The sequence below is a fragment of the Hypanus sabinus genome, chromosome 1, assembly GCF_030144855.1.
Source record: "Hypanus sabinus isolate sHypSab1 chromosome 1, sHypSab1.hap1, whole genome shotgun sequence".
NCBI lineage: Eukaryota > Metazoa > Chordata > Chondrichthyes > Myliobatiformes > Dasyatidae > Hypanus > Hypanus sabinus.
The window spans coordinates 35,490,359-35,502,952 of NC_082706.1; the positions used below are offsets into that span (position 1 = coordinate 35,490,359).

The window sequence follows — 12,594 nt, forward strand, 5'->3', positions numbered from 1 at the left end:
TTATTCAAATATTGCAGAAATATTAAATACGCTACACTCAGGAACCTTTAAACCCTTCCCGTTACTTTAAACCTGGGTCCTCTGGTTTTAGATTCCGCTATCCTGGAATAAAAACTGTGGCAATCCATTTTATCTGATCTCTGCATTGTTTTTATAAACCTTTATAAGTCACCCCCTCCCCAGCCTCCCTCCCTCCAGGGAAAACAGTCCCAGCCTATCCAGTCAGTCCTTAGAACTCAAACCCACCAATCCCAGCAACAGCATTATGAATTTTGGCTCCACCCTCTCAAGCGTGGTTACATCCCTCCGATAGAGTGGATCAGAACTGCACACTATTCCAGATGCAGTCTCATCAGTGTTCTGTGCAGTTGTAACATGAAATCCCAAACTTTGTACATCTGGTGATAGGAAGCATGTCTTGTGCCTCCTTCACCACCCTGTATATGGTGCGGAAGTCTGAGTATATATAGTAGGCTGCCCAAGACATTTGCACAGTACTTTAGTAATTTTATTTTTTGCACTGTATGCTTGCTGCAAAAAAGTAACAAAGTTCATGAGACATGAAAATCCTGATTCTGATATGGAGAGTGGGATGTGGACAGGGGAAGGGAGAGGGGAGGGACTGGAAAGCACCAGAGGGACATTCTGTAATAATCAATAACCCAAGTGTTTGGAATCAAATGCCCTTGTCTCGTCTCTCAGGGCTGGATGTCTGGACCTGCGCCTGTCTCTGCCACCTGTCCCACACCCCTCCACCCTTGCCATTCCCTACATCTATCGCTCCTGCTAGATTTAGAAACTCGCTCTCTGCATGATAAATACACTACTATACAAAAGTCTTAGGCACCATAGCTATATACAGTGCCTATAAAAAGTATTCACTTTAACACGAAAGAGTCTTTTTCTGTTGATCAGTGTTAAAAAAGCCAAATTAAATGCACTGATACAATGTTGTGAAACAATAAATCATGAAACCTTCCAAGGGGGTGAATACCTTTTATAGGCACTGTACATGTGCCCAAGACTTTTGCACAGTACTATTTGTCACTGCTTTCTGGAAACTATGTACTTGTACCCCTTGGTCTCTGTCTTACAACACTCCCAGAGCCCTGTCTGTCACCAGGTTCAGACATGGCCCAAGTGCGGAATGAGAGACACTGAAGCAGGTCGATAGATCACAGACTTTAAAGCAAACAGTGTTAAAGGGAGAAGAAAACAATAAACTCTAGGCCAAACAGGGCCATTAACTAAAACTCTCAAATGGAAAACGAAGTCGACACTGCGGCTGAAAAGAACAACTAAGATTTAAACGAATACCGTTAGTCTTCAGAGTCAGTTGACTCGACAGTCCAATTTCTGAGGCAAGGCGAAGTACAAGCAGGCAGCGAAGTGTTGCTGTGTCCAAGTCTGGACAAATACTACAATGGAATGAATGGAGTTAGATACTATCACAATTAAATAATCATTAGCTGACATGTGAAAGCTCACGAGCGCAACTCCATATCTGCTGCGCTGCCGAATCCACGGTGTGACACTGTCATATCCTGATTTAGGATCTGGCAAGTGTGGATTGGGACAGGCAAAGGTGTACTTGGTAAGTGGGGGGGGGGGCCTTCAAAAGTGAAATTCTGAGAGTACAAAGCTCGTATGTGCCTGTCAAGGTGCATAGAAGGTTTAGGAGAGTAGTTACGGAGGATAGGAAATGCAAGAGAAACACTTAAGAAAGAAATCAGGAGGGCTAAAAGAAGGCATGAAGCTGCTCTAGCAGACAAGGTGAAGGAGAATCATAAAAGATTCTATAGATATGTTAAGAGCAAAAGGGTTACAAGGGACAAAATTGGTACCCGGAAGATCAGAATGGTAATCTATGTATGGAGACAAAAGAGATGGGGAGATCTTAATTTTTTGCATCTGTATTTACTCAATAGATGGACACAGTCTATAGAAGTGAGGCAAAGCAGCATCAACTTTATTAACCCTGTACAGATTACAGAAGAGGAGGTGTTTACAGTTTTAGGGGAGATTAGGGTGGATAAAGTGTTCCCTCGGACCTTGTGGGAGGCAAGTGCAGAAATTGCAGGAGGCCTAGCAGAGATATTTAACTCATCCTTGGCGACAGGTGAGGTACCGGAGAACTGGGGGGTAGTCAATGTTGTTCCATTGCTTAGAAATGGCTCTAAGAATAAGCCAGGAAATTATAGGCCAGTCTCCTGATGTCAGTAGTGGGAAATGTATTGGTAGGTATTCTAAAGGACTGGATATGAGTATGGGAATTGACATGGACTGATTAGGGAGAGTCAGCTTGGCTTCATGTTTGGTAGATCGTGCCTAACCAATCTTATAGACTTTTTTGAGGAAGTTACCAGAAAAGTGGATGAAGGCAAGGCAGGGGATGTTGTCTACGTGGATTTTAGCAACACATTTGACAAGGTTCTGTCTGGGAAATTGGTCAAAAAGCTTCTGTCGCTCAGTATTCAAGATGTACTAAATTGGGTTAGACATTGGCTTTGTGGGAGAAGCCAGAGAGTGGTTGTAGATGATTGAGCCTCTGACTGGAGGCCTGTGACTAGTGGAGTGCCACAGGGATCAGTGCTGAGTTTGGTTGTTTGTCATCTATATCAATGATCTGGATGATAACGCGGTTAATTGGAAAGACTATCAGAGCTTACAGTGGGATCTGGACCTGCTGGAAAAATGTGCTGAAAAATAACAGATGGAATTTAAAGCAGACAAATGTCAGCTGTTGCACTTTGGGAGGACCAGCTGGAGTAGATTTTACGCAGTGAATGTTAAGGCACTGAGGAGTGTTGTAGAACAAAGGGACCTGGGAATATAGGTCCATAATTCATTGAAAGTGGCTTCACAGGTTGATAAGGACGTAAAGAAAGCTTTTGGCACATTGGCCTTCGTAAATCAAAGAACTGAGTACAGGAGATGGGATGTTCTGTTGAAGTTGTATAAGACATTGGTGAGGCCTAATTTGGAGTATTGTGTGCAGTTTTGATCACCTACCTACAGGAAAGATGTAAATAAGATTGAAACAGTACAGAGAAAATTTACAAATATGTTGCCAGGACTGTAGGACCTGAATTATAAGGAAAGATTTAATAGCTTAGGACATTATTCCTTAGAATGTAGATGATTGAGAGGAGATTTAATGGAGCTGTACAAAATTCTGAGGGGTATAAATAGGATAAATGCAAGCAGGCATTTTCCCCTTGGGTTGGGTGAGACTCTAACCATACATCATGGGTTAAGGGTGAAAGGTGAATTGTTTAAGGGGAACATGAGGGAAACTTCTTCACTCATAGGGTCGTGGGAGTGTGGAATGAGCTGCTAGCATAAGTGGTGCATGCAAGCTCGATTTCAATGTTTAAGAGAAGTTTGGATGGGTACGTGGATGGTAGAGGTATGGAGGGCTATGGTCCTGGTACAGGTTGATGGGAGTGGACAGTTTAAATGGTTTGGCATGGACTAGGTGGCTGAAGGGCATGTTTCTCTGCTGTACTTCTCTTTGACTCTAATTTCCATCTTCCATTGCTTTTCCAACTTTCCCGGTTGATTTAGATCCTAGTGTAGGCTTCGCTGTGCACCGCACCACCATTTTTGGTGGTATCCACAGACTTACTTATCGCGCCCACCTAATTTTCATCCAAGTGTGATAAATCTTCAACCACCATCAACAATATCTTCAAAAGGAAATGCCTCAAGGGAGTGTCATCCAGTATGAAGGACCCTCACCTTCCAGGATATGCCACCTTCTTATTAAGTTTCTGTCCAATGCCATCATGCGCTAATCTATTAGGACAAAGAAGCCAAAAGAATGATAAATGAGGTAGTTATTAAGGAGTGAGAGAGCAGTGGAGTTGTACAGTGGTTTAGTGACATAATTTCAGAGCTGAACAGATGACAGTGCTTCTACCAATGGGAATGTGAAGAAAATCAGAAATCCACAATAAACTAGAAGTGGAGGAATATTCTTTGAGCTTACTGTGGGAAAGACTGCAGAAAGAGGAATGGGAGAGGGGTGCAGGGAATAGAACGCATGCTGTACAGGTGAGTTTGGAGGCATTCTTCAAAAAATAAATGTACCACAGCTTCTACTTTGAAACATTTCAAAGCTTCAACGTATTTACATTGAGATTCAACTGACATTTACACTGTCAGTGCTTCAAGTTGCAGCACTGTTACAAATTGTAACAATATACACAGAATGGAAGTCGGTAACTCATTGTTAATGCATGCCGATGCCATCTATTATTTTAGCCTTTGTGCCTTTCTGTAGATCTGACTGCCTAACATAGTTGTGAGTTGTGGTTTGTGTTTGTTTGATGTGAAAAATTCTATACTTTGACTCTTTCGGTAATAAAAAAAATCATAATCTATTAAGAATTTTTAATTTAAAAATTGTTAGAAAAAGGTAAAAAAAACTGTTACTTAAAACAACATCTTAACCAGAGAATTCATGTAGATGCAGTTACCAAATTATGCAACCAGAACAACCCCTTCAATTAATAAACAAAATCAAAAATATGGGATTTTTAACTTTTCATTCTAAATATTCATAGTATGCATATTACAAAAAAATGTTAAGTGCCGTGCAGTTTTCAAGCCATGTAAAAGTATCTTGCTCAAAGCAATGGTTGGTCCATGTGACTGTTTAAAAAAATATATAACCAGAATATTACTGCTAATTGTCACTCTGTTTTGTGTCTTGGAGTTTTACATTGCAGCTTTTCTCATTGATATTTCTGTCCTATGGTTGCAGAATCAGAAAGGCTCATCACTCCTTACACTGCTAAGAGACCCCTACATTCTGATTGCTACTGGTAAGCCAATCTCTTCTTTGTGCATGTACCGGACAGCTGAGATTTTTTACAACTTCATCAGTTTCTTTTAAGTGCATGCTACCTTTTTCCATCTGTTGGGTGGTTATCAATTTACAGGAACCCTAGTTTCCAAGATACTGTGTTGCCACATCTGTTCAGTAATAAAGCACAAATGCTAATCTAAAAAACAACAGCAGGGTCCTTGCATACGGAAGGAAGCACATTTGTTTATACCTGTGTCAGACCAGACCGACACATTATACACGGAGCTTTCAGAGACTGTAGTGTTTAAAATAACAAAAATGACAGTGCAATGATGACCTGCTTGTTCCAAGTTCTGTTGGAGGAAGAAATTACCAGGTAGATAGAGGAAAAGGTTCAAGAAAATACTCAAAGCCTCTCTGAATACATAACAACACCACTGACTCCTGGGAATCTCTGACCCATGACTGCTCAAGATGGGGTACAGAGCATTGGGGACGGTATAGTCTTGCAACAGGAGCTTGCACAACTATGAAAGGAGCAAACCACCACAAAACCTACCCCTACCTACAGTTTATGAGCACTGAAACACTTTCACACAAACTGTTGCATCCATATTAGGAGAAAGTGAAGGAACTAGTCTAGTTTCTGCCATGTTCTGCACTTGTATAATTTCAGCCCAAATTAGTTGCAAAAATTCATGTAAGATGGTGTTTTGTTCTCTCGAGGATCCTTGTGTTTCTCGAACATGGCCATTGCTATGCAGGAGCAGGCACTGCCGATCTGGATGATGAAGACCATGTGTTCACCCAAGCTGCATCTGGGTATGAGATTGTTAACACTATTTGTTCTAAAAGCAGACTTGGTAACATATCAGCTGGAGTTGCACAGTCAGTTTCCTCCAACTTTCTCATCTAGATTAACCCAGGTTTGTTACTCTTGACAGGTCTGGTCTTCTTACCATCCACCATTGCCTACATGCTGGGCACTAATCTCTTCGGAGTCCTTGCCAACAAAATGGGCAGGTAGGAACAACATGAGAAGTCTCTCCAACTAGGTGAGGCATTCTTTTACACTATAGTAGGTAGCAATCAATAACTTGTCCAATACCAGATATGTATAACAGCTATATTTAAGATGCTAGATTCACTACAAGCAGGTTTTCCCAACCTTATTAATGCCATGGACCCTACTGAGGTTAGGAACCCCTGACTACAAATGAATGGACTTCAAAAAGTATTTGAATACTTATGATGCACTTTGAGGTATCCTGAAATTGGAAAGACATTATATAAATTTAAGTAACATCTTGATAATTTTGCCAAATCACCAACAGAACTATGTAATGTGGACAAGCTTGCTTGAAGGCATTACTCCTACATTTCTCTTCACTAGAATCTAGTGTGCACTAATAGATCACTTTTGTGTGTGGTACCTGCAGCTGTCATTTCAGAATCAGGTTTATTATCACTGGCAGGTGTCATTAAATTTGTTAGCTTAGCAGCAGCAGCTCAATGCAATACATAATATAGGAGAAAAAAAAACAAAAAAAATAAATACCTAGATCAATTACAGTATACACATATTGAACAGATTAAAACTCATGCAAAAAAACAGAAATAATATATATTTTAAAAGTGAGGTGGTGTCCAAGGAATCATTGTCCATTTAGGAATCGGATAGCAGAGGGGAAGAAACTGTTCCTGAATTGCCGAGTGTGTGCCTTCAGGCTTCTGTACCTCCTACCTGATGGTAACAGTGAGAAAGGGGCATACCCTGGGTGCTGGGGATCCTTAATAATGGACACTGCCTTTCTGAGACACCGCTCCTTGAAGATGTCCTGGGTACTTTGTAGGCTAGCACCCATTATTTGCTGTTAAAATTATATGAACATGAGTGAAACTGCTGGTTGGTGGTGTAGTGGTATCCCACCGGACTTCGAGGAGAGCGGTCCCTTGGTCAAATCTGACTCCCTCCTGGCGCGCTTTCCACCCATGCAAGAATGCTAAAGAAATGGCAAAACATGCCCCATGGTGTGAAAAGGAACAACAAGCAATGAGGTGTGGGTAAAACAGAGGCAGGAAAGAAATCAAGAAGGGGGAAATCAAGGAGGGACAGGTTAAACAGAGCAGCAGTTGACGTTTCAGGCTGAGACCTTTCTTCAGGAATTCAAGCCATTTATGATGTTAGGTTTCACCTAGTAGGAAGCAAAGACCTGTAAACCCCACCAGAGCTGACGTGTACCCGATTCCACATCTAACTTCAATTGGAATTGTTTTCTCGCTCTTAAAATAGCCTTCTGTAGGGTGTGCCTGGAAATCTTGCCTGGTTCCAGACCACCAGTCTTGGATCAGCAGACTACGAATCTCCTGGTTCAGCCACAGCTTTTGGCTTGGCTACGTTCGCTATGTTTTCGAAGGCACACGTTCACCCATGTAGGTCTTGGTGAGGTCTCAGATACAAATAAACGATTACTTCAATTCAAAACAATCCCAGTGATTTTCTTTTTAAAAACTGGCACACAGAGTGATGGTTTTATGTCATTCATAGATGTATGAAGGTTGCAGACCAATCAAGAATGGGTTTTGCATTCTCATTTTCTCTGATGAGCTGATGTTGATGTAAGTATGTCTTTACATTCTTCTCTCTGTATGCAAAGGTGGCTGTGCTCCCTGACTGGAATGGTGATTTTGGGGATCAGTATGATCTTAGTAAGATGATCATTTCACTTATTTTTAGTACTTCATTCAAATTTAAACTCTTACTGGGTGCTTCCTTTCCTTGATACTAACACAAGTACCTTCTGTGTCCTAGCTTCCGTTTGCCACGAACATTTTTGAGCTGATAGCACCTGGCTCTGGAGCAGGCTTCTCAATAGGTCAGTTGGACAAGAATTCTGAATACATTTGTAACTAGGATCAGATGAGAGGCAGGGTCAGATACTCTCCAAACCCCAGTATGCGGCGTGATTTGTGGCTCCAAGGTGAACTAAAACTATTATGGTTTCAGCTTGTGTTGTAAAGGGAAGGTGTAAAAAAAAAAGAGCACACATTTCTCAAAAACCAAAGCTATCACATGTCCAACGAATTAATTCAATGTGATTCCTAGCACAGTCTATTTCAACCGTCAACAATGTCATGTATGAAGTGCAGAGCTGAAACAATTCCAAGCCCCTCCTGAACAATGACTGTCTACAGAGGGGCGTAGATGAAGGGCTGACACCATCCCACACACAAGGGTTGGGTTAAGGCTGTTTGCTTTATGAGGCAAAAGTCCTCCGCTTTGTACTTGCCGTTGTAAGGGTTTTCCATTACTGTGAAACCAAAGAGAGGGCTGTCTTCAAATCAGATCTAGGATTTGGAAAATATTTCTGTTACCTTAACTCTGAGAGAACCTTTTGATACGAGCAGGGATGATCGATTCTTCGATGATTCCCATAATGGGCCACCTGGTGGATATTCGACATGTCTCAGTATATGGAAGCGTCTTTGCCATCGCTGATGTGGCCCTTTGTATGGGATTTGCTATTGGTGAGTCAATATCTACATTTCTTTGGGAGTACAGCTCAGCAGGAGGTCATTTATCCAATTACAACTATGTTGGTTAAAGATGAAGTTATTTAAGTTACTCCCTTGGTTTGTAAACAAGTCCTCGCTCTTTTCAAAGAGCTGGTTCGGCCTATAAACTCTTGCTATCATCAGCTGTATAGTGTTAACTATTCTGAAATGTTTCTCCTGCCTCCCCACCATCCCAAACTTCACTCCTGTGGTTTCCCTTTCCCAACCAACGGAGTTACTCTATCCTTGCCTCTTGACCTCGTGGATTGTTACTTATACTTCAGGCTGAAACGGAGGTATTGCCTCGGATACCAGTTGAAATTGTAGCACATACCCAAGGCATGCTTACTAACCCAACACAAGGACTGCTTAAGGTCCACCAGCCAAACCCGTATAAGAGGAATGCTTTGCTAGAAATGTACTGAGGCAATTTTAACATGTTTTCAATTAAAAACTGCATTTCTCAATTGCAAGCACTACTCACTGCAGTACATTTACTCCTTCTCCAAGGAGATACCATAGTATTCATAAATCACACAACAATTTATAAAGTACCACCGAGAAGAACATGAGCAGGAGGTGCAGGCAAACTCCAAGCTGCAAGCTATCCTACTTGGGAATATATAGCAATTGCCTTGTCTTTGGGTCTAAACCCTAGAACTCCCAATATATTATGAGACTACCTTAACTAAAAGTCTCCTCTGGGATCTTACAGCTTTCTAGAATTCATAATACAGTCAGCCCTATGTATCCATGGGGGTTTGGTTCCGGGTCCCCATCGCGGATACCAAAATTCACGGATGCTCAAGTCCCTTCTATAAAATGGCGTAGTATTTGCATATAACCTACGCACATCCTCCAGTATACTTTAAATCATCTCTAGATTACTTATAATACCTAATACAATGTAAATGCTATGTAAATAGTTGTTATACTGTATTGTTTAGGGAATAATGAAAGAAAAAAAAAGTCTGTACATGCTCGTAGCTCTTCCGCAAACACCGAGCAGCGAGATTGGTGAAAAGTGAAAATAGCGTTCAGTGTTTGTTTTGCGGTGAGCCGTTATCGAGGCCGACAGTATTAAGGCAACTTCCCCATTCAAACACAAGAATGCTTTGATATTTATTCTGAATTTGGTGGATAGGTGCTGTTGAGTAATTTAACTTGACGACTGTTACTATTGCATCCTAAAGATTAATAACTTTTTGTTTGCTAACTAGGGCCTTCACTTGGAGGTGCTGTAGTCAAAGCAATTGGATTCAAATGGTTAATGCTCATCATCGGAGTCATCAACATATGCTATTCTCCACTCTGTATCATCCTGAGGAAGCCACCGGTCAATGAGGAGAAAATGGTAAGAGATTTTTTTTAAATATCACTGGAAAGAAAGCGGCCCAATGTATCATCCACATAGCACGGTTCTTGCACATTTTATGTTTGTAGATGTATTTAGTTTACGGTGAGGGGGAGGGTGATGCTTGAAGGATAACCCTGGGAGGGGTGTTGAGGAGTGGGAAGGGAGAGAGAAGCTGAAGAAGGAATCAAGTGAGGAATGAGCAGAGGAGCTATTGATGAAGTCAAGTTTTAGTGAAGAGAATAGGAGGCACCTGGGGAGAAGGTTTGTGAGGAAGGAGGCATTGTGCTCTGAGCTCTGCAGCGAGGTGAGGTAGAGTGATCTCTCACTCAGTAAAGGGAAATGGTAAATGCTTTGGACTCCTTGGCAGCAGACGAGAAATGGACAAGCCTCTATAATGATGGGAACTAGAAATTCCAGCTTGTGCAGGACATGTTTGCAGAAGAATTCTGGACAAATATTAGCAAAACATGCAGTACATGCTAATTCTGTCACCTGCAGGGCAACTATGTTCACGTGTAGAAGGAGCCAAAGCACATTCTGAAGGTGCATTAAGTAGTAACTGGTGAAATTCAACCACGTAACGTGCAATGCTGAGCTGCAGAATGGAATTTGTAGCCCACTATCAGGCTGGCCCATTACTCTTCCTACGACTTGTTGCATTTGTTACGTTACATTCTGAAAGAATTTAATTGTCTGTGAAATGCTTGGGGAAATCTGGATAGAAATATCATCGTTATTGCTGAGAAGGAGTAAATCCAGGGGATTGTAGTGATTGAATTGCTCTGTGTGTGGGGACATTGGCATATTACTACCGAAAGAGCCTTACTTTGCTTTTTTTTAATAGTGTTACCAATTTATTTGAAATAGGATTAATTATGTCATCAAACCATCGGGTGAAGAGGTGTCAAGTACTTGTTTGCTAATGTTGGACAACACTTAAAAGCTAATCCTTTTGCTTTCATTTATAGATTATTTTGAACCACGATGATGCAGCAAATGCCAGTTTTTATACTTCTGAGAGGTTTGGGCAAGAACTCCTGAGGACAGAAGCCAGCAATAAAGAAATGGGGAGCACAGGATGAATCCAGAACTGTGGGTGACAGACTGACAGTCAGACCAAGGCTGAAACATTCTTCTGCCATGGATGCCAATTAAACCGTGCCAGGGAGCTGTTCAAGTGACCAATGTCTATGACAGACCACAATGTGGCTTCACAGATAACCATTTTACTTAAAAGATAATGATAGTGGAACAGTCTAGTGAAATAGTGCAAAGGACCAAAGCGCACAAACAGGTTGTAGCCTTATCCTTCCCCAGATCTCTTCATCCAACCCCATCAACTCCTCCTTCCACTCATTTCCCTTCCATTTGTTCATCCAGATTTAATAAAATGGCCTTATACTATTCACCTTAACCAATTCCTATGGTAGTAACCTCCATAATCTCTAAACTCTTCTTGCAGAAGAGTTTTTCTGAAGTTCTTTATTTCTTTTTATTTAGAGATATAGTACAGAAGAGGACCTTCCAGCCCTTCAAACCACGCCACCCAGTAACGCCCGATTTAACCTGAGCCTAATCACGGGACAATTTACAATGACCAATTAACTGGTACATCTTTGGACTGTGGGAGGGAGCCAGAGCACCCAGAGAAAACCTCAGCATTCCATCGGAATTGAACTCTGAACTCCGTCATGAGCCGAAATGTTATCGCGCTAACTGCTACGCCTCTGCGGCGCTCATTTTGGTTCATCGGTAATGATGAAATTAACCCTGCTCCAGTTTAGGGCCATAACCTGTGGACCTGGACCCCAAGATCTCTCTGATCCTCCATACTGCCAAGCGTCTTACCATTAATACTATACTCTGTCTTCAAATTTGACCTACCAAAATGAACCACTTCACAATTATCTGGGTTGAACTCCATCTGCCACTTCTCAGCCCAGTTCTGCGTCTTATTGATGTCCCACTGTAACCTCTGACCCTCCTCCAGGCTACCCACAACACCCCCAACATCAGCAAACTTATTAACCCACCCTTCTACTTCTTCATCCAACTCATTTACAACAATCACAAAGAGGAGGGTTCCCTTTGTTGGGCATGTTTCACAAATTCCTCCCCATTCAAGACCAGTCAATAACAGTCTCTAAATGCCTGCTCCTCAAGTTCACGCTGACTATTGGGAGGGTGGGGTGTCTAAAATAAAGCCCAATTAGAGTGACCCTCCACTTCTTGTTTCTGAGATCTACCCATATTGGCTCACTGGTCAATCCCCCAAGAACATCACGTCACATTGTCTATCTATCTTCCTCCCCGCCCATCTCCCCCACCACTTTCCTTCTCTCCCTCTCCTCTCTCTCAGCTGGAATTGGGGAAGATGTACCTCACCACTAGTGGCACTAAAAACCTAGACTGTGCACTCTACCTTTGAATTTGTTTCTATGGACTTGCAGTGCGAAAGTGTGAAGAGCACAAACTGGCGGCTACAACTCTTTAGTTATGACGCAGGGTGGCTTTCAGTGTGGTGTGTTAGACATTGTGATCCAAACCTTTCTGGATTTAACTGCTGTGTAAATAAACATTGCATCTGAATCACAGGATAGAATCTCAGGATTCTGTACCCATCATTCACTGTCTTCCCCTTTGTACTGTTGGATTCTAAACTACGGAACTCGGTTCGCCCACTCTTTACTGTGTCATTTTCACAAGATATGTTTTGAGACTCAGCATTGAATTTACATTCCACTTTCCAGTCCTTGATTAAGAGTTAATGTAGCTGATCGAGATCCATCTGCCTTGCCAATAAGCACATACATTAAAAATGGAGCAGGATTATTTACCTTCGACTTCTCCAGGAAACTTGACTCCATCT

The 12,594-nt window shown here is 41.8% G+C and overlaps 1 protein-coding gene across 1 annotated transcript in view; it reads left to right on the forward strand.

The window, feature by feature from the left end:
- The window catches only part of LOC132393155 (chromaffin granule amine transporter-like), a 30,293-nt gene extending 17,980 nt beyond the window's left edge, over positions 1–12,313 (forward strand). Inside the window, exons 9-16 of the mRNA XM_059968082.1 lie at positions 4,769–4,829; positions 5,540–5,635; positions 5,758–5,836; positions 7,471–7,522; positions 7,626–7,689; positions 8,222–8,341; positions 9,589–9,722; positions 10,694–12,313. Of these exons, the coding sequence (XP_059824065.1) occupies positions 4,769–4,829; positions 5,540–5,635; positions 5,758–5,836; positions 7,471–7,522; positions 7,626–7,689; positions 8,222–8,341; positions 9,589–9,722; positions 10,694–10,807 (720 nt within the window). The 3' untranslated portion in view covers positions 10,808–12,313. The remainder of the gene's footprint in view (positions 1–4,768; positions 4,830–5,539; positions 5,636–5,757; positions 5,837–7,470; positions 7,523–7,625; positions 7,690–8,221; positions 8,342–9,588; positions 9,723–10,693) is intronic.
- The last annotated feature ends 281 nt before the right edge of the window (positions 12,314–12,594 follow it).